Source organism: Muscardinus avellanarius (assembly GCF_963383645.1).
Source record: "Muscardinus avellanarius genome assembly, chromosome: 10".
In the NCBI taxonomy this organism is placed as follows: domain Eukaryota; kingdom Metazoa; phylum Chordata; class Mammalia; order Rodentia; family Gliridae; genus Muscardinus; species Muscardinus avellanarius.
Window position 1 is genome coordinate 82,978,650 of NC_137796.1, and position 24,319 is coordinate 83,002,968.

General features: G+C 55.8%; 1 protein-coding gene across 1 annotated transcript in view; it reads right to left on the bottom strand.

Moving 5' to 3' along the window:
- Positions 1-3,876: 3,876 nt before the first annotated feature.
- CASTOR2 (cytosolic arginine sensor for mTORC1 subunit 2) overlaps positions 3,877-24,319 on the bottom strand; it is a gene marked incomplete at both ends in the record, with an annotated part of 53,080 nt that continues 32,637 nt past the window's right edge. Inside the window, 8 exons of the mRNA XM_080702257.1 lie at positions 3,877-3,942; positions 4,021-4,115; positions 6,715-6,797; positions 7,107-7,217; positions 8,079-8,202; positions 8,683-8,815; positions 8,919-9,112; positions 16,067-16,137. Of these exons, the coding sequence (XP_080558383.1) occupies positions 3,877-3,942; positions 4,021-4,115; positions 6,715-6,797; positions 7,107-7,217; positions 8,079-8,202; positions 8,683-8,815; positions 8,919-9,112; positions 16,067-16,137 (877 nt within the window). The remainder of the gene's footprint in view (positions 3,943-4,020; positions 4,116-6,714; positions 6,798-7,106; positions 7,218-8,078; positions 8,203-8,682; positions 8,816-8,918; positions 9,113-16,066; positions 16,138-24,319) is intronic.

Genomic DNA, 24,319 nt, shown 5'->3' on the forward strand with positions numbered 1-24,319 from the left:
GTCCTGTGTCTTCTCTCCTGTCCTCTGCGCCCTGTTGCCTCAGAGGGGACAAGCCCCAGCAGGCTGAGCGTCCTCTCACAGGACACCAGCCTAGCCATGGTGGTGCCGCCTGGAGTTGGCAGGAGGCTGAGGACACCTCCATGGCCCGAGGCCCCAGGCTGCCCGGCATCGTGGGGAGGGGAGGCCATGGGCCAGGGCTGCTCACCTCTCAGCTCAGCTGTGTGCTGTGGTGGGTGCAGGGCAGCACTGTGAGCAGCTCCTCGGGGATCCCCATGGAGGAAGGGGTGTGAGCCAGCAATGCCATCATCTCTGCTAGGTCAGGCCTGGGGGAGGGGGGTTCTCGGGAAGCAGGGGAGCCCTATGTTGAGGGCTGAGGCAGAGGGGAGCCCGTGTCAGGGCAGGGAGGCTCGCAGCTCCTTTCGCATCCTCACCCTTCCCTGGGCTCCCGCCGGTCAGCGTGTACAGGGCTCGGGCAGGTGAGGGGTCCAGAGGAGGGCTGCGTTTAGACCATCTGTGCTTTTCTTACTAGAAAGCCATATAGAAGCAAAGACACATGCTTCTGGGGTCCCAGCGGCAGCTCTGGGCCTGAATGTCCACCCATGGCTTGTTCTGTTCCTCCCCTCCAGACGCTGTGCCAGCCAGGGCCGAGAGGACCCTAGCTGCTGACCAGCAGGTTCCCCACACTGCCTCCGAGGTGGGGTCGGGGAGCCTGGACACTCCGTGGGGAGTCCAAGTGCAGTCTGGAGAGACCCTCACACCTAGAAAACCAGGAGATGGGGGCACAGGAAAGAAAGGGCAAGGGCAGCCAGCTACCACTTACATGCCCCAGAGCAGCGGAGACCACACTATCCAGAAAGCAGGCATGAGAAACGCAGCTTCCCCGCATGGCAGAGGGGGCGGGAAGGGCGAGGGCTGTGGCAGCCAGGGCCAGGCAGCAGGTCCCTGTGGGAGCTCCCCCTGCAGAGGCTGGAGGGGACAGCCTGCACCCCGGCCGTCCCTGGACACGAGGTCATCCATGCTCCTCTGGACAGGTGGGGCCAGTCCACAGAAGGAGACCTAGAAGAACCTGAGATCGCTAAGCTTGCAGGTAAAAAAACCGCAACAAATCAGGTAAGTCGCCGGCATCCAAGCGGCCACCCTAGCGGAGGGGGTCTGGGAGGCAGGGGTGTGACCTGTCCACCAGCACAGGCCTGTTAAAACGCAAAAGCGAAGCCGGGCGTGGTGGCGCACGCTTGTAATCCCCGCGCTTGGGAGGCTGAGACAGGAGGATCGCACAGGTTCGAAGCCAGCCGCGCTGGCGTTAGAGACCCTGTTTCAAAAATATAAAATAGGTCTGGGAGTGTAGAGCCCGGGGGTAGAAGGGCTTCCAGGAACCCCAGTACCACTAAAAAAAAAAAAAAAAACAACGCAAAAGCGAGAAATCAACTGGTACTCGGGAGGCTGAAACAGGAGAGGTGCAGGTTCGTGTCCAGCCTCAGGAACTTAGTGAGGCCCTTAGCCTCGCTAAAATTTAAAAAGAATTTAAAAAGGGTTGAAGGGGTTCAATCCCTAGTACCACTTAAAAAAAAAAAAAAAGCAAGACATTTAATTCTTCCTTCACTGTACCAACATCCTTCCCCCAAAATAAATGAGTGTCTGGGGGCCTTGGCTGTAGAGAAAGGAGCTCGAGAACCATGACGCCCGTCTCCAGTGGCTGGCTCTGCAGGCTGCTGGTTTTGTTCCTCCAGTCAGGCTAGAGGGATCCAATCGGCTTTTCTCAAAATCGTATTGCCTGTATACTTGAATTAAAAACATACGGCGGCTCAAAATGTGCCTGTGTGTGTGGCAGGCACAACGGGAGGGGGCCCTGGCACCCACCCACACACGTAAGCTCACACACGCGCGCGCGCACACACGCACACACACGCACTGGGGTCTGTGCCCGCGCCCTGCACACACAGAATATATTAACATATATATTGCTCAAGTATATATGCTATTTACAGTATATATCTCTATCAACATAAAACACAGGTATTTATAGGTGTATACAACGGAGAGTCCTAGGGAGTCTGGGGGCCACACGACTGGCACGGGGCCGACACACTTGCACAGCGGGAAGCGAAGGCCAAGGAGTGACGGGACGGGACCGGGGAAGTAGACAGAATGGCGCGGAGAGGCGCGCCACGGAAACCAAGGCCTCCAGAGGACAGAGGGGCCTCGGCCTTCCATCGCCCCGCCCACTCGGCTGCCTCCCTTTTAGGGACCAGCGAGCAAATTTACAAGATTTGGTTGTTTTGGAGTTTTGTGCAAAATGAACTAACTTAAAAAAAAATTGGAAAGAAAGTGGGGTTCTAATTAGTGTGCTGGGCCCTGAGCTTTCTCCTCCTGGGGGCTTCCGAGGTGTAGAGGGTCCCACCTGGTTTGAAGAAGCAGGCAGCGGGACTCACACGAGCCCTCTGCTAAGACAAGCAAATGTCCCCTTCTCCTCTGACTTCTTCGGAGCACAACTCAGCTACTCCCTAAATCAAGAGCCTGTGTGGTCCTGCTCCCTCAGTTCTGCCTAGCCAGCCCTGCCTGCGTGCACTGTGGGGCCCCCCGTGGCCCTCGGGCCCCTGCACCCCCTCCAATGCCCAGACAGAACTGTGACAGCTGAGAGGTGACTCGGGGTACTGGTGTCTCGTGCCAGACCGCTGCTCCCAGCTCCCACTCAGAAGGCCTGCCACAGTTCCTGGGGCGCATGGCTATTCCTGGGGCCCCGGGACCCCAACAGAACTCAAATAGGCCCCATCTCCCCAAAACAGAAACTACTGCCAAGAGCAGCCCGGGCGCAAATACATTAAATAAAAACTAAAACGAAGTACGGTTTTTTCTATTAAGGCTCAGTTAAGCTGCCCCAGGTCAAGTACCCATGAACACCATGGCCTGTCTGAGGGGAGGGCGGGCAGCCAGGTAAGTTGGGGGGCAGAGGCCTTCCACATCCCCCCCCAAAGTGGGACAGGGGAGGGTGATCGGGGAGCCCTGTGCTGGTCTGGTCGACTGTTGGGGACGTGGGGATAACCTAAGACACCCCAGGCCCAGAATGCTGGGGAAGCCCTCGCTGGGGGGAAAGCGAGGCTCCACCTGCCCACGTAGGGTTCAGGGAAAGCAGAGGGGTGGAGCTGGTGATCAGGCTGTGGGTCTTCTGACCCTCTGCCCCAGGAGTGCGTGCTTGTGCGGGAGGCTCTGACAGGCCCCTCTTGGCAGTCGTGCTAGGAGTGGGGGGGACAGGCCCTGTTACTGGCAGGCGGGGTCTGGGTGTTGTGGGTGCTCCCTGCTCGGGCCCACTGTGCTCTGATACGAGCCTCCCCAGCTGCCCCGGCCTCGGCAGCCTGCTGGCCTCCACTCCAAGGGAACCAGCCCAAGCTGATGGGATCAGAGACCGGCAACCGCTGTGTTCAGCCCGCGCCCTCCGGGGGCCTTCCCAGGCTCCACACACCCAGCCCCACCCCAGCAGCCCCCCGAATCGATGCCAGGAGCAGGATGCCGGCGTCCCGTAGAGGGTGCCAGCTTCCTTTGGCACCCTCCCTGGGCTTCGCACAAGGCCGTGTGAGTAGGTGGGTCCGTTCCCGAGCCCCCTGAGTCTCAGAAACCATTTTCTGGGGTGGGGCTGGAGAGAGGACACAGGTCATTTCTGGAAGGTCTGAGGGCTCTGGGAAAAGGCAGGAGGAGGGCACGGGAGGCCTTCGTGTAGGCAGGCCCCAGGCCTGGAGGGGTCAATCAGGAGAGTGTCCCAGAGGCCCCTTCCTTGGGGTCCCCAGGCTGATTTCCAGTCTATGGAGAAATACTGTAAGAACAATCTTGAGGGGGGGCGGCACTGGCCAGGCCCAGGTGTGGTGGGGAGGAGCAGAGGCCCTTCTAATGCTTCTCTGCTTGACTGACCTTCAGGGCACTGATGACCCCGTTGATATTCTCTTCTGGAACCTGCAGGGCCAGAAGCAAACGCCATGAGCCTGGGAACCTGTTCCTGGCCGGCCCTGCCCGTCCCGGGCCCACACTCACCAGTGCGTGATCGAACTTGAAAGTACTGATATAGTAGGCTGGGATGTCTGCTGCGGCCAGGGGCTCCGAGATCTGGGCCACGATTCCACACTCATCTAGGGAAATCGGGGAGGGGTCCGCTCAGCCTTGGGAGGCCCTTGGCCTGAGCAGCTTCCGGCCTTCCCTGGCCTTCTGCCACAACCCTCCCCGCGCCCACAGTCCTCCCAGCGGATCCCCAGCCTCGCTTCTCCGGGAGCTCAGCTTGGTTCCCTCCGTCAAGAGGCCATCTCTGAACCAACGGCCAGCAAGACTCTCTCCATCTTTGGAGCTCCATACACTCAGTCTGGCCCTGCTTGGGCCACCCTGCCCATTTCCGTACCTCCCACCAATACCATCTTCCCTGCCATTGCGGGAGTTTTTGCAGACAGAGCTGCAGGGACACGGAGGAGGGAGCCACTCAGGTCCTGTCCACCTCCCTCGGACTCTTGTCTAGCCAGGCGGCGGTGGGCAAGTGGTGCTCCCCCCCTGGGCCTCAGCTTCATCGGAGTCGCCACCAGGGAGCGGCCCCCGCAGGTCCTGCAGGCAGCACCAGGCAGCTGGGTGAGGCCAGAGGGTGACGCGCTTCTCCCTCCAAAGCCTCGGCCATTAGGTGGTTTGGGGGTTGCCCAGGGCTGACTCCGACTGGAAGACCTCTAGGGTCCCAGGACCACATCCCTGACCAGTTCCTAAAAGCTACTGCTTGTAGCCTGCCAATGACGCCTTTTCCCAACACCTGCCCTGACTGGGTGGGAACTGGTCTGGTCACTGGGTCCCCAAAGAATTCTGAAGCCTGAGCGTGGGAATCAACTTGGGCTCTAACCTGTGAGCCACCAAGCCTGGCATTCTGTCATTTTGCCTGATGGCTGCAGCCCTGGTCCGGAGCTACTCAGCCCACCCTAGACTGGGCAGGAAGGGCCTCCAAGTCCTTCTGGGCCTCGTTTTTCTGGCTTGGTCTACAGGGGTTGGAGGGTGGCGGAGTCGAGGAGGCTCATGCTCAACCCACAAGCCTTGTGCCTGACTGCTGGTGACGGTGCGTTCTGCTCTGGGGCGCTTTACAGATCAGGAGACTGGGATCCAGAGGTTACACAACTTGCCCGGGGTCATGCTGGCTTCTCTCTGCTACTTCACTGTGAGCTCCGCAGGCTACTTAAGAGTCTCCATTCCCATGACCCTGCACCGTGCAGTAGTGTGGGCTGGAGAAATGCTGGGGTCTATGGAGGGGGAGGCCTCAAGAGACAGGCTAGGCCAGGAGCCGTCAGTGTAACAGATCACCGCCCTGCCTCGTGAGCTTGTTGAGGGAACAGCCACCTTGTAACTTGCAGATCTGCGGCAGGGTGCAAGCCTGTTATCTAAAGAGTTTAGCAAAGAAATAATTCCCACTGAGGACAGTGCCTCCCTTTTGAGCAGATCACTGTGGCTACTTCCAATAGGACGGACCGGCCGCACTGGAGGCTGGGTAGCTGGGGATCTACCCGCGCCGCGCCTCGGTCTTCCTAAGTGCCAAAAGCGCCTCACGCCTGTAGCCCCCTAGGAGAAAAACATCTACCAAAGTGACTGCCTGAGCAACTAGGGAAACTGAGGCAAGGCTAGGGAACTGGGATGAAGTTTCTTCTGTGGGATCCTGTCATGGTGGGAATGCCAAAAAAAGAACTTCTTGGGACAGAAAAGGCAAAAACCTTTGGGGCAAAGCAGTGCGGTTTCTGGGACCTAACGGGAGATGGCTGGCATGCCTATGTGCTTGTGCCAACCAAACATGTTAAAAATGCTAACCCTTACTGCTTGTAAGCAGCAGACTAAAGGGTGATTCCCCCCCCCCCTTCTTGATATTTACTGTGTCTCTGGTTTACTAATAATGAGCGATACATCATTTGTTTTTGTTTTGTTTTGTTTTGTTTGGTACTAGGGGTGGAACCAGAGGCTTTCTACCTCCGGGCTATACTCCCAGACCTATTTTATATTTTATTTGGAAACAGGGTCTCACTAAGTTGCTGAGAGCCTCACTAAGTAGCTGAGGCTGGCTTTGAACCTGTGTGATCCTCCTGTCTCAGCCTCCCAAGCGTGGGGATTACAAGCGTGCGCCACCACGCCCGGCTCTCATTTGTTTGTTTTTTAATGTGTGTGTGTGGTGCTGGGGATTGAGCCCAGGGGGACAGGCTAGGTTGCTGAAAGTCTCACTATGTTGTTGAGATTGTCCCTGAACCTCTTTCAGCCTCTCAAATGTGGGGATTACAGGTGTGCGCTACTGCACCCAGTTTCAGCTAGCTTGCTTTAATGATTTATTTATTTATTTTTGTGGTACTGCGGATTGAACCCAAGGGCAGTCTACCTTCCAGCTATACCCCCAGCCCTATTTTTTCATCTTACTTTGAAACAGGGTCTCACTAGGTTGATGAGAGTCACTACTTGCTGAGGCTGTCCTAGAACCTGCGATCCTCCTGTCTCAGCCTCTCAAGTACTGGGACAACAGGTGTGCGCCACCAGGCTCCACTTTCCAGGCTAGCATTAATTGTTGAGCTGGGGGAATACAAGAGCCCTTTGATCAAAGCTGGCTCCCCGGGTCCCCCGGAGGCCTGTGTGCTGCCTGCGCGGGGATGTCCGCTTCCTCCGCTTTTACCGCTGAGCAGCAGGAGCTGCTGAGTCGCCTGAGCCCCAACCCTGGAACCCCCGGAGGCTCACCGAATCCCAGGGGCTGCCCTCCAATCCGCACCATCTTCCAGAGCTCTCCAGATGCACTCGTGAACAGCAAATTACTAGGAAACCTACAAGCAACAGGCGTCCAGAGGCTGGTGTTAACGGTGCACCCTCTGCTGGCTCCGTGGAACCCTCCCTGGCCGCGGGAGGGGCAGGGGCAGCCCCCCCTCAGGGCCCTTCACCTGCTTGTCCTGCACCCTCCTCATGGTGGGTGGGGTGGGGATGCTGGGATCAGGCTTGGGAAGGGACAGGTGGCACCAGGGCCACAGCTCAAAGCCTGGCACTGACCCGACCCCGCTGCGGCCCTCAGTACCTGGCGCACCCATGGTGAGGGGCTGGGGAAGGACTTGCTGGGGACAAAGGGGAGTCTTGCTCACCTCTGCTGCGTCTGCACGTCCATCACCAGGGAGATGTAGCCCTCGATGAGGGAGAAGGAGAAGAAGCGGATATGGCCGCAGTCGTCACCGGCAGCCATGGGGTCCTTCACTCTGGGACAGGGGAGCTTATGAGGGTAGGGTCTCTGCCACCTGCCCTCCACCACCTGCCCATCAGCCCAGCACAGGGAAGAATGCTACCAGGGACGAGCCCAGTGCCGGGGCCGCTCCTCCCTCGCATCCCGCCCCAGCCTCATCAGCTGCACCGCAGAGGTGCGCGCCACACTTCACAGTGCTGGAGGCCTGGCCAGCTCTTGACCAGGCTACTGCTGTCCCCGCCCGCAGTTTCTGAGTCCCTGGGTGTGGGGTGCGGGAGGTCTGTTTCTCTGTCCCTGGGTCTCGGGCTGCCCAGGGCACAGGCTGAGGCCACTGCCAGCTCGCTGGACCCTGTTACACTCCACTTGGATGGCCTGAGCTGAACAAAATCCGCTCTGAGGAAGGACTCAGAGGCTGCTGTCCACTGAACGAGACTGCCTGGGCTCTCAGCTCTCCAACTGACCTGGCCAGCACCTGGAGCTCGGGGGGCTTGGGGAAGTCAGGTTCCCCATCTACGTGTGTGCCAAAGACTTCACTACATTATTATATCATTTTCTGTTATTGGAAGCTGAACCCAGAGGCATTCTAACTTTGAGCTCCACCCCCAGTCCTATTATATCTTGAAACAGGATCTCACTAAGAGCTAAGGGTCTCCCCAAGTTGCCGAGGCTGGCCTTGAACCTGCAATCCTCCTGTCTCAGCCTCTTAAGTATTGTGATTATAGACCCAGCCTTCCCCACATTTCATGGTTCCCAGGGCAGGTCTATGTCTCTCCCTCTGGTCACCTAGGGCAGGTCCATCTCCCCCTGACGTCCTAAGGGAGGCCTGTGTGTCCCTCCCCGAGCCCACCCTGCAGCACCCTGTGCCCGAGGGTCCTACCCGTTGGAGTAGAACATGACGTCCATGAGGAGTGTGGTGACAGCAGGCAGCGTGTCGGGGTCCAGGCTGGTGACGCAGAACCTGTTGCTGGGGCTGGACAGCGGGTGGATGACCGGCCTCTGGACTGCGAGAGCGCAAGGATGAGGTGCTCAGGCAGTGACCAGTGTGGGTGGGTAGGTGGCGGCTCATGTGTGGGCCCTGTAGCTCCTGCAGCCTCCATCAGCACCCACAGCTCTCCCGATTCTCTATGTCTGCCACTGGCTCCCGGGCCTTTGCACATGCTGGGTGGGCTGCCTGGACCTCCCGTCCCACCTTCGCCACTGGCTCACCCCCTCCTTGCGCTCCAGGTCCCGCGCCACAGTCCCTGCCCCTTGGAGCCCACCCCGATGCCCTGGGCTGGGGGGAGCGGCATCTGGCCACCGCCAGCTGCGCCCACCCACCCCACTCTTGCTAGACCTTGGCGCAGGCTCTGACCAGGATCGCTGCACATGTCGTGCCTGGCGCCCGGCAGACTGAAGCCCGTGCTCTCTGAGAATGGGGCAGGTCTGCAGCATGACCTGGTAACTTCTCAAGGCCTCCCTCCCAGGGCCTGCCCCAGGCTCACCCATCTTGGACTTCATGAAACCGTTAGTGATGCCCATGTTCTCGGCTGCCACGGTCTCGCCATTGACGACCCGCAGGATGGTGAACTCTGACGACAAGGTGTGGGTGACGAAGGGCAGGTCTCGCTCGCGCACCTGGGGGTGGGAGGCGGAGGCCGTGAGTCCCTGGCGGCCCCTGGATGGGTGGTGTGTAGGGGCGAGGTTGCGGGAGGCGTGGGAGGAGGGGCGGCCTGCTCACCAGGATGAAGTCTGTCTGGTAGGTGGACAGCATGAACACGGAGATGTTCTGGTCGGCCAGGGGCGCGATGACAGACTTGGCGATCTTGGTCACGCCAATCGGCTGGGAGCTGGAGAAGCTGCCGCCGCCCGACACCACGTTCAGAGCCAACCAGGTGGCATCCGCCACGCTCAGGTGCTCCGAGGAGGGCAGCTCTGCATGGGGAACACAGAAGGCAGCCCTGTGAGCGCTGGGGAGGGCGGGCCTATGAGGTGGGAACAGAGCCCCGGGACCAGCTCTGTCCCCTCTGGGTCTCAAGTTTCTTTTTTGGGTGGTACTGGGGATTGAACCCAGAGGCAGTCTACCTCCAAGGTACTCCCCTAGCCCTTTTCATTTTTTAAACAGGGTCTCACTAGGTTGTTGGGCACCTCGCTAAGTTGCTAAGGCGATCCTTGAACCTGCAATCCTCCTGTGTCAGCCGCCCAGGTACTGAGATTATTACAGGCATGCCTCCACGCTTGGCTTCGGTGACCTAATTTGTCAATAACAGGGATTTGCCTCAAAGGCCCGTTCCTGGAAGGACAGAGCAGAAAAGGCTCTGGCAGGACTCAGGATACCTGGGCAGCTGGGCAGGGCAGGAATCCCGTGGGCAAGTGGTTTAATGCCTCCGTTTTCTCAGCTGTAACACAGAGTCAGCAAAGCCTTTGTTATCTTCTAGTTGTCACAACCCTCTGTGCTGGGTGCCGTCATCAACTCCATCGCTCCCTGTGAAACTGGCCCTGTGGTTCTCAAACTGGGTTCCCTGGGACCTCCTAAGGGGTCCGCATGGAGGGGAGGCCAGCAGGAGTGTGGCCCGGGATCTCTTCCTGCCTCAGCTGGACCTGCACACTGGGCTTCACTGGAACAACGGAGAGCACTGGGGGGTTTCCCGAGCACAGTGCCCTGTGGCAGGCAGCGACAGGTGCTCAAGTCCCTCCTGAGAGCCTGGAGTTTGCCCTGGTGCAGCAGGGTGGAAAAGGCTCTGGACATAAAGTACCAGGACCCAGAATCCAGATGTGTGGGCCATCCTCTGCTCTGTCCTGCAGAAGCAGTACCCAGGGAACCATTGCAGGGGACACAGGTGCACATACGTGCAAGTGTCTCTGCAGTCACAAGCCAGAACACAGGTTACATGTGGGACTCTACACCTGTCTGTGGTCACCGGCTCAGAACAGGCCCAGAGCGGGCTGGGGAGGCCTGGAGAGGTGGACTCGGTTGCTGTGCATTCCACGAGGACCCTGCAAGGAAGGCTTCTCACTGCATGCTCTCTACCGAGAAGGCCCGAGAATATCAATGATTCCTTAAAATCACTTAGAGAAAAACAGAGCCAGGACTCAAACTTGGGTCTGATGAAAAAAAAAAACCAGACTTGACCAGGCAGAGTGGCACACACCTGTAATCCCAGGACTCGGAAGGTTGAGAGAGGAGGATCGAAGGTTTGCGGCCAGCCTCAGCAACTTAGCAAGACCCTCAGTGACTTAGTGAGATCCTGTTTTAAACTGAAAAGAAAAGAAAAGAAAAGAAAAGAAAAGAAAAGAAAAGAAAACAGAGCTAGGAGTATAGCTCAGAGGTAGATGCTCTTGAGTCCCATCTCCAGTACCATAAATAAAAAGATAAATATAGCCGGGCGTGGTGGTGTACACTTGTATTCCCAACATGTGGGAGGCTGAGACAGGAGGATTGTGGTTTGTGGACAGCCTCAGCTACTTAGTGAGGCCCTCTGCAACTCAGTGAGATCCGGTTTCAAAATAAAGAATAAAAAAAGGACAGGGGGTGTAGCTTGGAGGTCAAATACCCCTGGGTTCCATTCCCAGACCCGAAAAAAAAAATAGGGCTGAGGGAGCAGCTCAGAGGTAGAATACACACACACACACACACACACACACACACACACACACACACACACACACACACAGGATAAATATAAAAAATAGAAGCTGGACGTGGTGGTGCATGCTTGTAATCCCAGCATTCGGGAAGCTGAGACAAGAGGATCGTGGGTTCATGGACAGCCTCAGCTACTACTTTGTGAGGCCCTCTGCAACTTAGTGAGACCCTGTTTCAAAATAAAGAATAAAAAATAGGGCAGGAGGTATAGCTTGGAGGTTGAATGCCCCTGGGTTCCATCCCCAGACCTGCCCAAAAAAAAAAAAAAAAAAAGAGCCAGATATATAGCTTAGAGTAGAATGCTCTGGAATCCAATCCCCAGCATCAAAAAACAAAATATACAAACAACAACAATGAAAACAAAACAAAACAAAAAAACCCACCAAAAACCCAGACTCTGACCCGGGCAACAAGAAGAAAGACTATTCTGGTTTCAGGCAAGATGATTTCTGAGCCTCAACGGAAATGAAATGAGGACCATTTGGGCTCTACCTGCCTCGCTCTGTTGCCATAGCGACTACAGCCTGGAGAGCCCATTGGTCCTGCTGGCTGAGAAGGGCCAGTGGTCAGCCAGGAAGTGGTAGACGCCAGGAGGCTTTGTAGAAGAAGGGAGAGGGCTGGCGATAGTCTTCAAAAGGTGCTAGTTCTCGGGCTTTTGTGACTTCCTATTTCTACTGCTCTCCAGGGTGTCAGAAATGAGATTTCCTGGCCTCAGGTCCAGCAGAGGAAATGTGCTCCCCAGAACCAGAGTTGTATCTCGGTTTGGTGATTCAAAGGGGCCTGTACTTGGCTGCAGAGGGAAGTGTGTGAGCCTTCCGGCAGCTCGGGCACGAGCGGAGATAGAGCCGGGAGCCACGGGAAGCCACCAGGAGCCTGTGTCCTGACGTTCCCGGCTCTGTGAGGTGGCCACTGGGCTGGCTGTTCCTGTGCCAAATCCCACTCTTCTGTTTGGGGCATTGAGCCACTGGATGGCAGCCACTTCAATACATTTGATGATGAAATTAAAAACCCCACTGTCATGCGAGTAGAGCCTGCTCAGCCTTCACGGTGTAACTCCAGTAGGGCTGTGTATGCCACTGCGGGCTCACACACCAGGAACATGCTTGCTTTTGTGACCTCATCATTAGCTGACTATGTCCATTTCAAGCTCCTTGTGACTCAGAACCACTCCGAAGCATCCTATCTCCTTCCTCGCATGTCTAGCCCAGGAGAGCTTTCTGTGACCATACTTGCCCCGTCCACTGAGCAGCTACGTGTGGCTACGGAGCCTTCACCTAAATTGCTGAAGAGCTGACTTTTTTTTTTTTTTTTTTTTTTTAATCTTTTTGGCGGTGGTACTGGGGATTGAACTCAGGGAGGCTCTATCTCTGAGCTATAAGCCTAGCCCTTTAATGTCTGAAACCGGGCCTCGTTAAGTTACTGCATGCTGGTCTCTAAGATCCTCCGGTCTCAGCCTCCCAAGTATGGAGATTACAGGCATATGCCACCGTGCCTGGACTAAATTTAATTCTAACTCATTTCCATTCCAAGAGTTACATGTGGAAAAAGACTTCTGTCCCAGGCGGAGCAGCTCTCCATCAGTCCCACTTGGGATGGCCTCTGACAGCATTCCCTGCATCTAAATCTGACTTGCTGGAGTCAGGCGGGGAGAGTTGGCGCCATTCTACCAGGCTGAGCCCAGGGCTGGCTCCTCCTAATTCTCCATCCTTGGGGGAGGGAAGCGCAGCGCTATCCCTCTGCTTACACACGGACGGCTGGCGCCAAGAAGTCAGCCGCGCCTCCGGTTTTACAGAGCAGGACATGAGACACAGAGAGGGGAGCCGACTGGCCCCTGGTCACCGCTGCAGGTGGAGGAGCAGCCTCACGCTGCCACTGGGGACCACTTTCCTACCCCACCCCACCGCTGGCCTGCTGTGGGGCCTGAGCTTCAGAACTGTATGGTGCAGGCCGCGCAGTCCCACGCCTGGTGAGCGGCCCTCTGCTGGCGGGTCCCCGTCCACACTGAGTGGGCCTGATCTTTTGCTGCAAGGATGCGTCTCTCAGCACCTTTCTCACAGGTGCTGGTGGGAAGGGGCAAGAGCACAGGCTTTGGACTCACACAGGTGGTCCTGGCTCCATCCTCCCAGAGGGGCCTGGAACAGCTGCTGCTGATCCAGGTAGGAGGAAGGTGTGGGTGTGGGTGCATCTTTAGGCAGATGCTACTGGTGGTCTGCAGGGAAGCCCAAACTTGAGCTGAAAACGCAGGGGAAGGGAAGAATGTTGCCCCAAGGTGAGGCCTTCAGTCATGACTTGGGCACCAGCTCCTTCATCAGCCCAGAGGGTATGAGAGATGAGGCCTGTTGGGGGCACTCTTGCCCCTGGGCGTACAGAAAGGGCAGATGGAGAGCTGAGCTAGAAGGAGAAGCCAGGAGTTGTGATGCACCTGCGTGTGGACATGCACAGTGAACCTGAGAGCTCCCTACTGCTCACTACGCATGTGTGTAGCCAACAGCCACTCGCAGCCCCATGGAACCCCTGGGTTAGGGATGAAAATATGGGAGCTTCAGGAGACTGGGAGTGGCCCCAAACACAAGACGTGACCATGGCTAAGCTTGAATTTGTTTTTGTGGTTTTGGTGGTGCTAGGGATCGAATCCAGGGACATCCTACTTCACAGTTACTATTTCCTTATTTAATTTTTTTTGGCGGGTCTGGGCATGGAACCCAGGGGCATTCGACCTCCAATCTATACCCTCTGCCCTATTTTTTATTCTTTATTTTGAAACAGAGTCTCACTGAGTTGCAAAGAGCCTCACTAATTAGCTGAGGCTGTCCTTGAACCACAATCCTTCTGTTTCAGCCTCCCAAATGCTAGGATTACAAGTGTGCACCACCATGCCCAGCTTCCTTATTTTATTTTGGAACAGGATCTTGCTAGGTTGCTGAGAATCTTGCTACATTACTGAGGCTGCCCTTGAACCTGTGATCCTCCTGTCTTAGCCTCCCAAGGATTGGGATCACAGGCGTGCAGAGCATGCCTGGCTCTGAGCTTGAAGTTTAACTTGGCTTTTTCCATTTTAGCCTGGGTGAGGTCAGGAGTTACCTTTTGTCTCCCTCCCTCCCTCCCTCCCTTTCTTTGGTACTGGGGGTGGGACCCAGGGGCTTTTCTACCTCCGGGCTATACCCCCACACCTATTTTATACTTTATTTGGAAACAGGGTCTCACTAAGTTGCTGAAAGCCTACTAAGTAGCTGAGGCTGGCTTGAAACCTGTGTGATCCTCCTGTCTCAGCCTCCCAAGTGCGGGGATTACAAGCTTATGCCACCTTCTCTCATTCTGTCGCAGAGTCTGGAGCTGAGCAGAGCGGGCGGAACTCAGCCCCACAGCCACGCGCTGCGCCCCGCTTCCACCTCAAATCCTGCCCGCCCAGCCCCTCCGCTGTCCCCGAGCCTTCCAGTGTGCGTGGCATGGGCAAACCCTGGCCCACTTCTTCCTCTCAGCTTTCTGTATTTAGGCTGAAATGCCCTGAGGGCATTTCCTGCTTCAAATCCAGAGTCCCACAGGAGAAGGACCCCGGGCAAGTTAATGAATGACAGGGTTCTCACCTGTAAAATGGGTTTTTATACTTTACCCTTCAGGACCCTAGAATGATTCCAAGGTCCCTGGAGTAACCAGTGTGCCCTGGTTAATGACCAATGGTAACCTTGTTCTGCACACCTTCCAGAGTGCAGGAGACTCCCCACTTCAATACAGGCTATATGATTTTTTTTTATTGGGCAGTAATGGATATCCATGTGGCCCGGCTGAAGGGAGAACTAGACCCGGAACTCACAGAGTGGAGGCGCCCGGGCTGGGCTCCTCCTTTCTGCCCAGCCAGTGAATTCCACCTGGCTCCCCCTGCCGGCCCTACCACTGGGAGAGCTTGGGGAGGGGCAGGGCGAGGCAATTCAGGAGGTCCCTGTTAATCGCTCTAGGGAAGGACAGGGTTGAGGAATTGCGGGCAATTCCCTCCCTGGGGCAGCTAAGGGTCTTAGGCTCGGCCCCAAGTCTTCAATGTGGACAGAACCTGCCTATCCACTTCCAGGAAAGGCCCTCATTACACATTCTTTTCCCTCCTTCCCCCTACCCCCAGAGGACTGTCACCAAGGTCAGCCCTAGTTCAACAACCTTCAGTGGCTCCCTAATCCCTAGAGAATAAGGTCCAAACTTGCCCAGTGCATTTACTTTGAACCTGTCTTCTCATTTCTTTTTAGAGGCTTTACCCAGGCCCTCCTTCTGCTCCCATGCTTATTCATACGAGCCCCCACCCGACACGCTCCCTTTCTTCCTTTCCTGCCTCCGCAGCCTGCAACATCAGTGAAAATGCCTCCTCTTCCAGCAGGCCTTCCCTGCCCTTGTCAGTCCGCCAGAAGCGTCCTCTTCTGAGCCCCTAGAAAGGGTCACGCTGGGGAAGACCTAATGCTCCTTCAGACCCAAATGAAGTACCGTGGGCACTCCCTGCTGGCTGGGAAAGGAGGTGGGGAGGAGCCCGGTAAATACGGATCTGCAGTCTTTCCTGCTCCCCCCCCTCCAGGCAAGACCACCCCAATCAGTCAAGAGCCTTTGCCGGGGCGCGTGCAATGGCACAGGCCTGTAAGGCCAGCCCTTGGGAGGCCGAGACAGGAAGGCCAGCTCTAGCAACTTGGGGAGACTCTGTTTCAAAACAAAAAATACAGCCGGGCGTGGTGGCGCACGCTTGTAATCCCCCCGCTTGGGAGGCAGAAACAGGAGGATCGCGCAGGTTCGAAGCCAGCCCCGCGCGCTGGCTTAGGAGACCCTGTTTCCAAATAAAAATGTAAAAATAGGTCTGGGAGTGTAGCCCGGAGGTACAAGGGCTTCCAGGAACCCCAGTACCACCAAAAACAACAACAACAACAACAAAAAAAAAAACAAAACAAAAAATACAAATGGCTTAGCGGTGTAACTTGGAGACAGAACTCCCCTGGGCTGAATCCCTAGGGACAGTGCCTGGGGCTTCCTTGGGTTGCCTGGACTCAGCCGGGTCACTCTGCCTGCTTGACTCAGTGCTGTCTCAAGAGCAGAGAGTGAAGGAGGGCGCCAGAACCCACTGAGAGAAGGAAACAGACTCCGCTTGGATTTTCTTGATGACCAGCGGGGGCTGGGAGGGGGCGCAGGAGTGAGGGGTGTGGGGGTGGAAGGAGGTCAGCAGCACTGACCCCGGCACTGACCCCGGCGAGCCCAGTCCCGAGCGGGGCAGCACTTACCCAGGAAGCCCTCCTCGTCAACGATGATGGTGTAATCCTCTGGCGTCTCGGTCAGACTGAAGAACTTGCACCTGAGTGGATGGACAAACAGACACAGGACCCCCAGTTAGTCCTGGCAGGCCCCCTGTGACCAGGTGGACTGTGACTCCGCTGACCCGGAGAGCTCTGACCCCAGGCTGCTGGGCGGCCTCAGGCGAGTGGCTTGCCCTCTGTATCCCCCCAGTTTTGAGGTGCTTACAGAGAGGCCTACAGGTGCTGACCGTCGCCTCCAGAACCCTCAGTCTTTGGGGACGCCTGAGCTAACCAGCCTTAACCTTAAGGTCCTGTCCAGGCCCAAGAGTTCAGTCCCACTTTTCTCAGGGGAGGAAGTGGCTGAAGGACAGCTGTCACTGTCTTTCCCCCTGTGACCGCTGAGCCTCCGTCCCTGGGTCGGTCTGGACACTCCTAAGCACCCACCACGTAAGGCCCAATTCCCATCAGCCCAGCTGACAGCCCCCACCCCGGAAGAGAGGGGGCCATGGCTGTCTGGGAGGTTCTGAATGTCACCTTTGGTAACTGGCTATTTAGCTCAGGGCACCTGTTCATTTCCTGCTCCCCCTGGGCAGGGACCGGGCCTCTCTGAGTGTCACGCTGCACAGGTGATAGAGGAAGTGTGGCTGGGATTCAGGCAGCCCTGGGGCTGGGCTCTGAGACTCTTTGTTCTGGGCTGAGGAGCGCTATGTCACTCCTCAATAACTTGTCCAGCCCCCCAGATATCACAGCAAGAGATGGCGAGTCTGGGCATGCACGGGCAGCGGCCTGCAGGAAACTGACCTGCGGCCACTGGATGGGTGATACCGCCCTGAGTGTGAGGCCAGCCGGGGCTCCCAGCCCAGGGCGTGAAACCCAACCCCCATCACTGGAAGCCCCACAGAAAGAGGCCCAGTGAGGCATCTGGGCAAGTCCTCAAAGATCAAATTTAAACAGAATTATGAAGCAGACACAGAGTCACGGGGATGGGGTCTCCCTCCTCCTGGCCTTTTTCTCCCATTAGCTTCTCTGCATCATATCTAAAACCCGTCACCGGCCGGGCATGGTGGCGCACGCTTGTAATCCCCGTGCTTGGGAGGCGGAGACAGGAGGATCGTGCAGGTTCGAAGCCAGCCTTGCTGGCTTAAGAGACCCTGTTTCCAAACAAAAAAATATAAAATAGGTCTGGTAGTGTAGCCCGGAGGTAGAAGGGTTCCATCCCCAGTACCACCAAAAAACAAAACAAAATAAAACAAAAAACCGTCCCCACTTCCTCTCCAGTTGAATTCCCTACAATTCCTACAAGGGCGTGGAGCAACAGGAGGCCCTCCTACATTGCTCAGGGAGATGCAAAGTGGTCCAGCAATTTGTTTTCTTGGAGGTACTGGGGATAGAATCCAGGGGCATTCTACCTTCGAGCTACACCCCAAACCTATTTTTTATTCATTATTTTTAAAAAGGGTCTCTCTGAGTTGCAAGGGGCCGCACTCAGTAGCTGAGGCTGGCTGCAAACTGTGATCCTCCTGTCCCAGTCTCCCAAATGCTGGGATGACAAGCGTGCCCCACCACGCATAGCTCATGGTCTAGCAATTTTGATCAGCATCGGGCGTATGACAGCCATGGTACCCAGCAACCTTGCTGCTGGGGATTTACGCAAGAGAAATTTAAAAAGTATTTAAAAAAAAGAAAGAAATATAAAAGGATTAAAAAAGAAATAAAAATGCTTCTGGCCTTTGTAAACACTCCAAACGGGAAGCCATGCGGGTCTTCCACTCCATTGGAGAACAGCACTGCCACACACCCCCAACAGCGGCCCCTGCCAGCAGCAGAAAGGCCAGAGTCACTGTATTCGTGCAAATATGAACATGTCTCACAAGCATTTGACCACGTTCGAGAAGCCATGCTCCCAAAGTTGCACACTAGATGGTTTTTATTTACAGGATGTTCTGGAAGAGGCAAAACCCAAAGGACAAATTGCTGGGTGCCAGGAGGGGCTGAAGAGTGCCGACCGCAGAGGGTTCTGGGGATGTCCTGCGGGTGACGGGACTGTTGGTTTCTTGATAGTGGTGGTGGTTACACCATCCTACACATTTATCAAAATTCAAAGAAGTGCCCACTAGGAAGGGTGCATTTTGCTCTATGTAAATTACACCTCCACAAACCCGACCTTTGAGAATATGCGAGGGTGGTGAACGAGGTGGCCTCCTTTTCCCCTCTGACGTTCTGCGCAACCAAGGGCGCGTACGCTTCAATTTCCCTCCAGCTCGTTGGTTTTCAAATTACATCTCCGTCCCTGCCTGTCCCATAACCAATTTGCAGTTGCTGCTTGGACAAATGAAATCCATAATTGCTTTGAGGACAACAGCAAATTATCACCTTAGTGAGTGGCAATCACTGTTCTGCCCTGGCTCCTTTCTGGGGACCCCTATGTACTCAGAAAGCACCTTCTGAGCTCCCAACCTCCAGACTGCCCCGAGCAGGTTCGCCCTGGGTGGGGAGGGGCTGTGGACCGTCTGAGAGCCCCGAGAACGTAAAGGGACTCGTGCGTGCTCCCGCCGCCCTCACGGCTCTGAAAGATGCTCCCGAAATAGACCATGCAAATTATTGTGGAGGGTACAAACACCAGCAGAAGGCAAGCGTGTCCTCTGTGTACACGGGGTATAAATAAATAAGTTGTTGAAGTGACCTGTCTCCAGGGGCGAGCCTGTGGCCTGCCAGCTGCTGGACGTCCATCTCAATGCAACGGTGAGCCCCGACACGGCTTTTGAGAAGGCAGATCGCCAGAGGGACCTGCCAATATTGCTCTGGTCACCAGACTCCCAGACAGTCGGCTCCCAGGCCTCACCCCGTCTGACCTCCTGGGTCTCCGAGGTCTGTGGCTCCTCCTAACATGGCTCTGGCCTATCCTGCCGTGCTGGGCCTGGCCTGCCTCCCCGGCCTCAGGCCTCCGAAGGCTGGCAAATGCTCTTCCCGCTGATCAACACGTCCTTCTTTTTGTTGGCTGGACACTTTAAGAACTAGCTCTGGCATCTTCTCTGGGATAAAACTTTTCCTAATCCAAGCCAGCCACCTCTTCTCCCGTCAGAGACGGTCCTCCCTCTCAGGTCTATGGCCTCATGCTATGTCTATGAAGGGATGGCCAGGCCACTGCGGAAGGCTGGGCTACTACCACATCACAAGTCTCAGGGGAGTGCCTTGATCTCATAACCTACGTGAAGTACGCCCCAAGGGTTGGGCAGTGCACACCCTGGAAACTGCGTGAAGGTGCTGAGCACTTTTTATCATATTGCAAATACTTAGAGTCCAGGGTGGTGAGTCCACCCTGGTTGGACAGAGACTCACCACTCAATGACTGTTGAGCAAAGGGGTGGACAGGAGCCAAACCTGCAGCCCTGAGGCCAACCCCAGCCTGGCCAACAGCTCCCTGACACGCCACTCTGACACCTCAAGAATTTTCCCAGATGCCAGCAGGTCTGAGCATAGGAACCATCCAGACTGGGGAGCCAGGCAGGTGGCCAGACACAGCAACAGCGGACGGGGGTCCTGCTCTGCTCCGTATGGTGGGGCTGGCATCCTTCTTGTTGGCTTCCTGGACACTGCAAAGATCCCTTACATGATCACGGCTCAGCAAAGGGGCCTGCACGTGAAGCCCGTGCAGAGGACTGGGGCCACTGGAAGGCGGGGGCAGGTTTAGTGGATTGACCCCATCTGAGACTTGGGCTTGACCTCTACAGGCTAACAATGCCCTGTGTCAGCCAGACCCTGCTGGGGTTACCCGGCGGCTCACCCTGGAACAAGTCCAGACCTTTCCAAGGAAAGCCGGGCCAGCCTGGCTTTAAAGGAACCCAGGGTCTGGGGATGTGGCCGAATGACAGAGCGGGTACCTGGCACATGCAAGGTCCTGGGTTCTGCCCACAGCACTGCAGGGGAAAAAAAAAAAAATAGCCTAAAGCTTTCCCTTTGCAAAGGACCTGCTCCCCATTCCAGAGGGGCCGTGTAAAGCGGCCTCAGAATAGGCTTCCTGCATAGTTCAGGCACCTGCTGACGGGCCTCTCATGCCTCCAAATGCCATTAGCCTTGGAAATCATGGCCTGGCCTGAAAAGCCAGTGTTTCTTGCAAAATGTGACCCATCCTATCCTGAATGAGGTTGCTGTGGCCCATCAGTGGGAAGATGGGAACAGGAACTGCTTTTGAGACCACCTGCCCCTGCCTCACTGGCCCCCACCTCAAACCCCCGGCAAGGACCAGAAGCACACAGGGGCCTCCACATGGTGCCGGGCCTCTTCTTTTTAGGGAAAAGCCAGGCGGATGTTGTGTCAGGCTTTGTTCTCTAACGAGCCGCATCCGTCTCTCCTGGGTCTTTGACAGGTCTCCAGTGTTATTTACATTTCATTTCTGACTGTCTTTAACATCAAGACAATGCCCTGTCGAGTTTGAGTTAGAAAAAAGCCCTGTGTTGCTTCCGTAATTTGAAGCGCAATCCTGGACAGGCGTTTCTTTTTCTGCAAGACAGAAAATAAGATCTGCCTGTGTCATGGGCAACCGGGAAAATCAAATTGGACAGTGCTGGGATGGCATTTGGCAAAAGCTAGGGTGAGGGGCAGACGCAGGATGATGAAAGAGCAGGAGTGGGGAAGGGCTGGATAAAGCCACGGGCAAGCCGGCGGGGTGGTGCAGGCCTGTAATCCCAGCACTTGGGAGGCTGAAAGGAAGATCGCAGGTTCGAAGCCAGCCTCAGTAATTTAGGAGGCCCTGTTTCAAAATAAAATAAATAAAAGTCAGGCGTGGTGCGGCACACTTGTAATCCCAGTACTTGGAAGGCTGAGACAGGAGGATTGCAGGTTTGAGGACAGCCTTAGCTACATGTGAGGTCCTCTGCAACTTAGTGAGTCCCCTTTTCAAAAGGAAGAATAAAAAAACAGAGCTAGGGGCGTAGCTTGGAGGTAGAATGCCTCTGGCTTCAATCCCTAGTGCCATAAATAAAACAAGACAACACAAAATGAGGCTGGTGGGGTAGCTCAGAGGCAGAATGCTTCTATGTTCAATCCCTAGCACCGCACACACACACGCATGCACACACAAGGCACAGGGGCTGGGGCCGTTTGCCCCCTCCCTCTAGGGAACACAGATCTTGCGCATAGAAGTACAGCTTCTGTCTGCCAGCTCCTGGTGACTATGGTGTAAAATGATTGCTGATGTGGGGTCTCCCTATTCCTGGGGCCCCCAGGGTGCATAGCCTCAGTAAGGCAGTCACACCTCTCTCCTCCAGGCCCCCAGTGGCCAGGACAGGGGGGACTTAATCAGTGCGGCAGAATGAATGCAGAGTAGTTATCCTTTGGTATTTATGGGGGATGGGGCTCCAGGACCCTCATGCACACCCAAATCCTTAGATGCTCAAGCGCCTTATATGAAAGGGCGTAGTGAGCCGGGCGTGGTGACGCACACTTGTAATCCCAGTACATGGGAGGCTGAGACAGGAGGACTGTAGGTTCAAGGCCGGCCTCAGCTATTTAGTGAGGCCCTCTGCAACTTAGTGAAACCCTGTTTCAAAGTAAAGAATAAAAAATAGGACTGGGGGTGTAGCTTGGAGATAGAATGTTTCTGGGTTCAATCCCCAGTACCACAAAAAAAGGGCATATTATTTGCATAGAACCTACACACATCCTCCGTGTACCTTTAAGTCATCTCTAGAGGACTCAGACTACCTTAGACAGCGCATACATAATACTCCACCTCTGTGGATTCGGTGAATTCTAGGTGTGTAGCAAATTCAGGTTTTGCCTCTGGGAACTTCCTGGACTCATTTTTCCCACCCAAAGGGCTTCAGTCCTCCGCTGGCTAGCTGGCCGTCCTGACATGACACAGATGCCGGCTGTACGGCTGTCTCCACTTCACAGACGAGGCCGGAGCTCAGTGGAGCTCGGGCGCTCATGGCCGTGGTCCCCAGGCCGTGGTCCCGGCCCTGAGGGCAGGGGTGGGTGGCCTGCAGCTCGCTGCCCGTGACTCAGCTTTTCCACCCTTTTACAGATGTGTAACGGGAGACACGGAGGACAGGAGGATTCAGAACATCGTGTCCCTGGTAACAAAACCCTGGCTCCGGGCCAGAAGCCCATCAGCAGAAGAGGTGAATAATGACAGAAGAACATTGCCCAGCAGGCGACACGAACGATCCGCGGTGACGCGCGGAAAAATAATGTGTCTCAGCAGTATCACAGGAGACGGGAAAACCAGTCCCCCCCAAATTATGTACAGCTCGGAACTCTCCGTACAGAGTTAAAAGCGGCTATAATTTAAAAACACACTTCCGAGGACTCCATCTAGTTGCGATATAACCAAAGGAATGGAGGGAGGTGGCAGGCAGGCGGTGCTCAGGCCCCTCTTCTGGTCTGGCCTCCCAAGAGCTTACTGTGTCCCTCATGTTGGTTACTAAGTAAAAGGCGAAAAGCAGGCCGGCCGAGGGTCCAGAGTGAAGGCTGCAGGTGTGTCCTCTTTGGGAACCCGGGTCAGGATGAAGTCGGAGTGGCAGGTGGGTGGGACTGGAGCCAGGGCTGACCTGGGCTGCAGAACAGTGCAGGAGACGAAGGCAGAGGCCCCCTAGGGAGGCCAGAGAGGGGTCCAGACACCAGAATCGTGCAAGGGTGCCTTGGATGAGCCAGGTGCGGGAGCACATACCCTGTAATCCAAGTACTTGGAAGGCTGAGACAAGAGTACCGCGGGCTCGAGGACAGCCTTAGCATTTTAGTGAGATCCTGATTTCAAATAAGAAATAAAATAGGGCTGGGGGTGTAGCTCAGAGGTAGAATGTCCTTGGGTTCCAACTCCAGTACCAAGGGACAAAAAAGAAGGAAAAGAAAATAAAAAAGAACCCCGGGATGAAAAGGAGGTCTGGCCCCGACTACATACCCTAACCCAACTATCCTGGTACAACCTGGGTCATTCGCCTTGGCCTGGGCTGGTTTAATGGGTTGGAGGTTCACTGTGATCCCACAGATAGATCTTTACTCCCAAACTTGGTCCCCTGGACCAGAATCCAGCCTTCACCTGGCCCTCTATGGAGCTATGGAAAATGGATGAATACTCTGGAAAGAAACTATGGACGAACATCATGGCTTTGGGGTCAGGAGCCTGGGCTAGGACCTCAGTCATTTATGTAGCCTCTGAACCTGGCCCCCATTCACCGGGGGAGCAGGACCCCTGCCCTTGGGGAAGCGGAACCCCCTTGTAACACAAGTCTCAGGCACCGGCGGCTACTTAGGCAGCGTCTGCTCCTTCTCCTCCTCCCCACCCAGAGCTTGGACTACAGAGCTGGTGTTCCCTGGTTCTCTCTTGCCATGACTGGAGGCCCATACAACTTTTCACACTTTTCTCTGCTGTGGCCGAGACACACATAGCCAATGACTTTTCTGAGGATGCTTGGTTTTGTATCCATGCACTAAACACAGTAAGTCAATGCTTGACTTTAAAGCAATCTGTATCTTGCCCGAAGTTCCCTAGCCCAAGACATTATTAACTGGGAACGGACCCCCTGAGAGGGCTTGCTATGGCAGGACTCTGGGGCCCAGCTGGGGTATTAACTGGAGTTTTTTATCCTGTTGCCTGGCAACTCTAAGTGCCCCCAGCCCCTGGGTCACCCTTATAGCCTGTGGCCTTTGGAGCAGGGTGTCTCTGACAACCACTCTGGCAACCCCCCTTTTTTGGTAGTACTGGGGATTGGATTTAGGGACATTTGACCTCTGAGCTACACCTCTAGCACTTATTTTTGGAAACAGGATCTAGCGAAGTTGCTGAGGCTGGCCTCAAACCCGTGATCCTCCTGTCTCAACCTCCCAAGTATTAAGGTATATATATCACCACGTCCCACTTTGCGGTTGACCCCTTAAGATGATGCCTGTCACTGCTGTCCTCCTGGGCACTGACCTCCAGCCTGGAAACTCCTCTAGGTCTGACTTCCACCTTCCCTCCTTCTCCTAGGCCTCTCCCACTGTCCCCGCTGGCTGGCTCAGCAGCCCAACCTGTACCCCAACTCTCAAAGAAGCAGGCCGGCAGGCTGGCAGAGCCTGCTTGAAGCATCACCGGCTCCTCGGCACATCTCCCCATTGCCTGTCCCTCAGTGCCTCTCTGAGCAGTCGAGTGTCCACAAGGTCTCCATCTTCTCAGGCCCCGCTTCCTCTTCTGCCCCCTGCAGGGCCTTCTCGTCTCTGCAGTTAAGGCGGCTCTCCCCGTCTCATGCTCCCTCTCAGGGT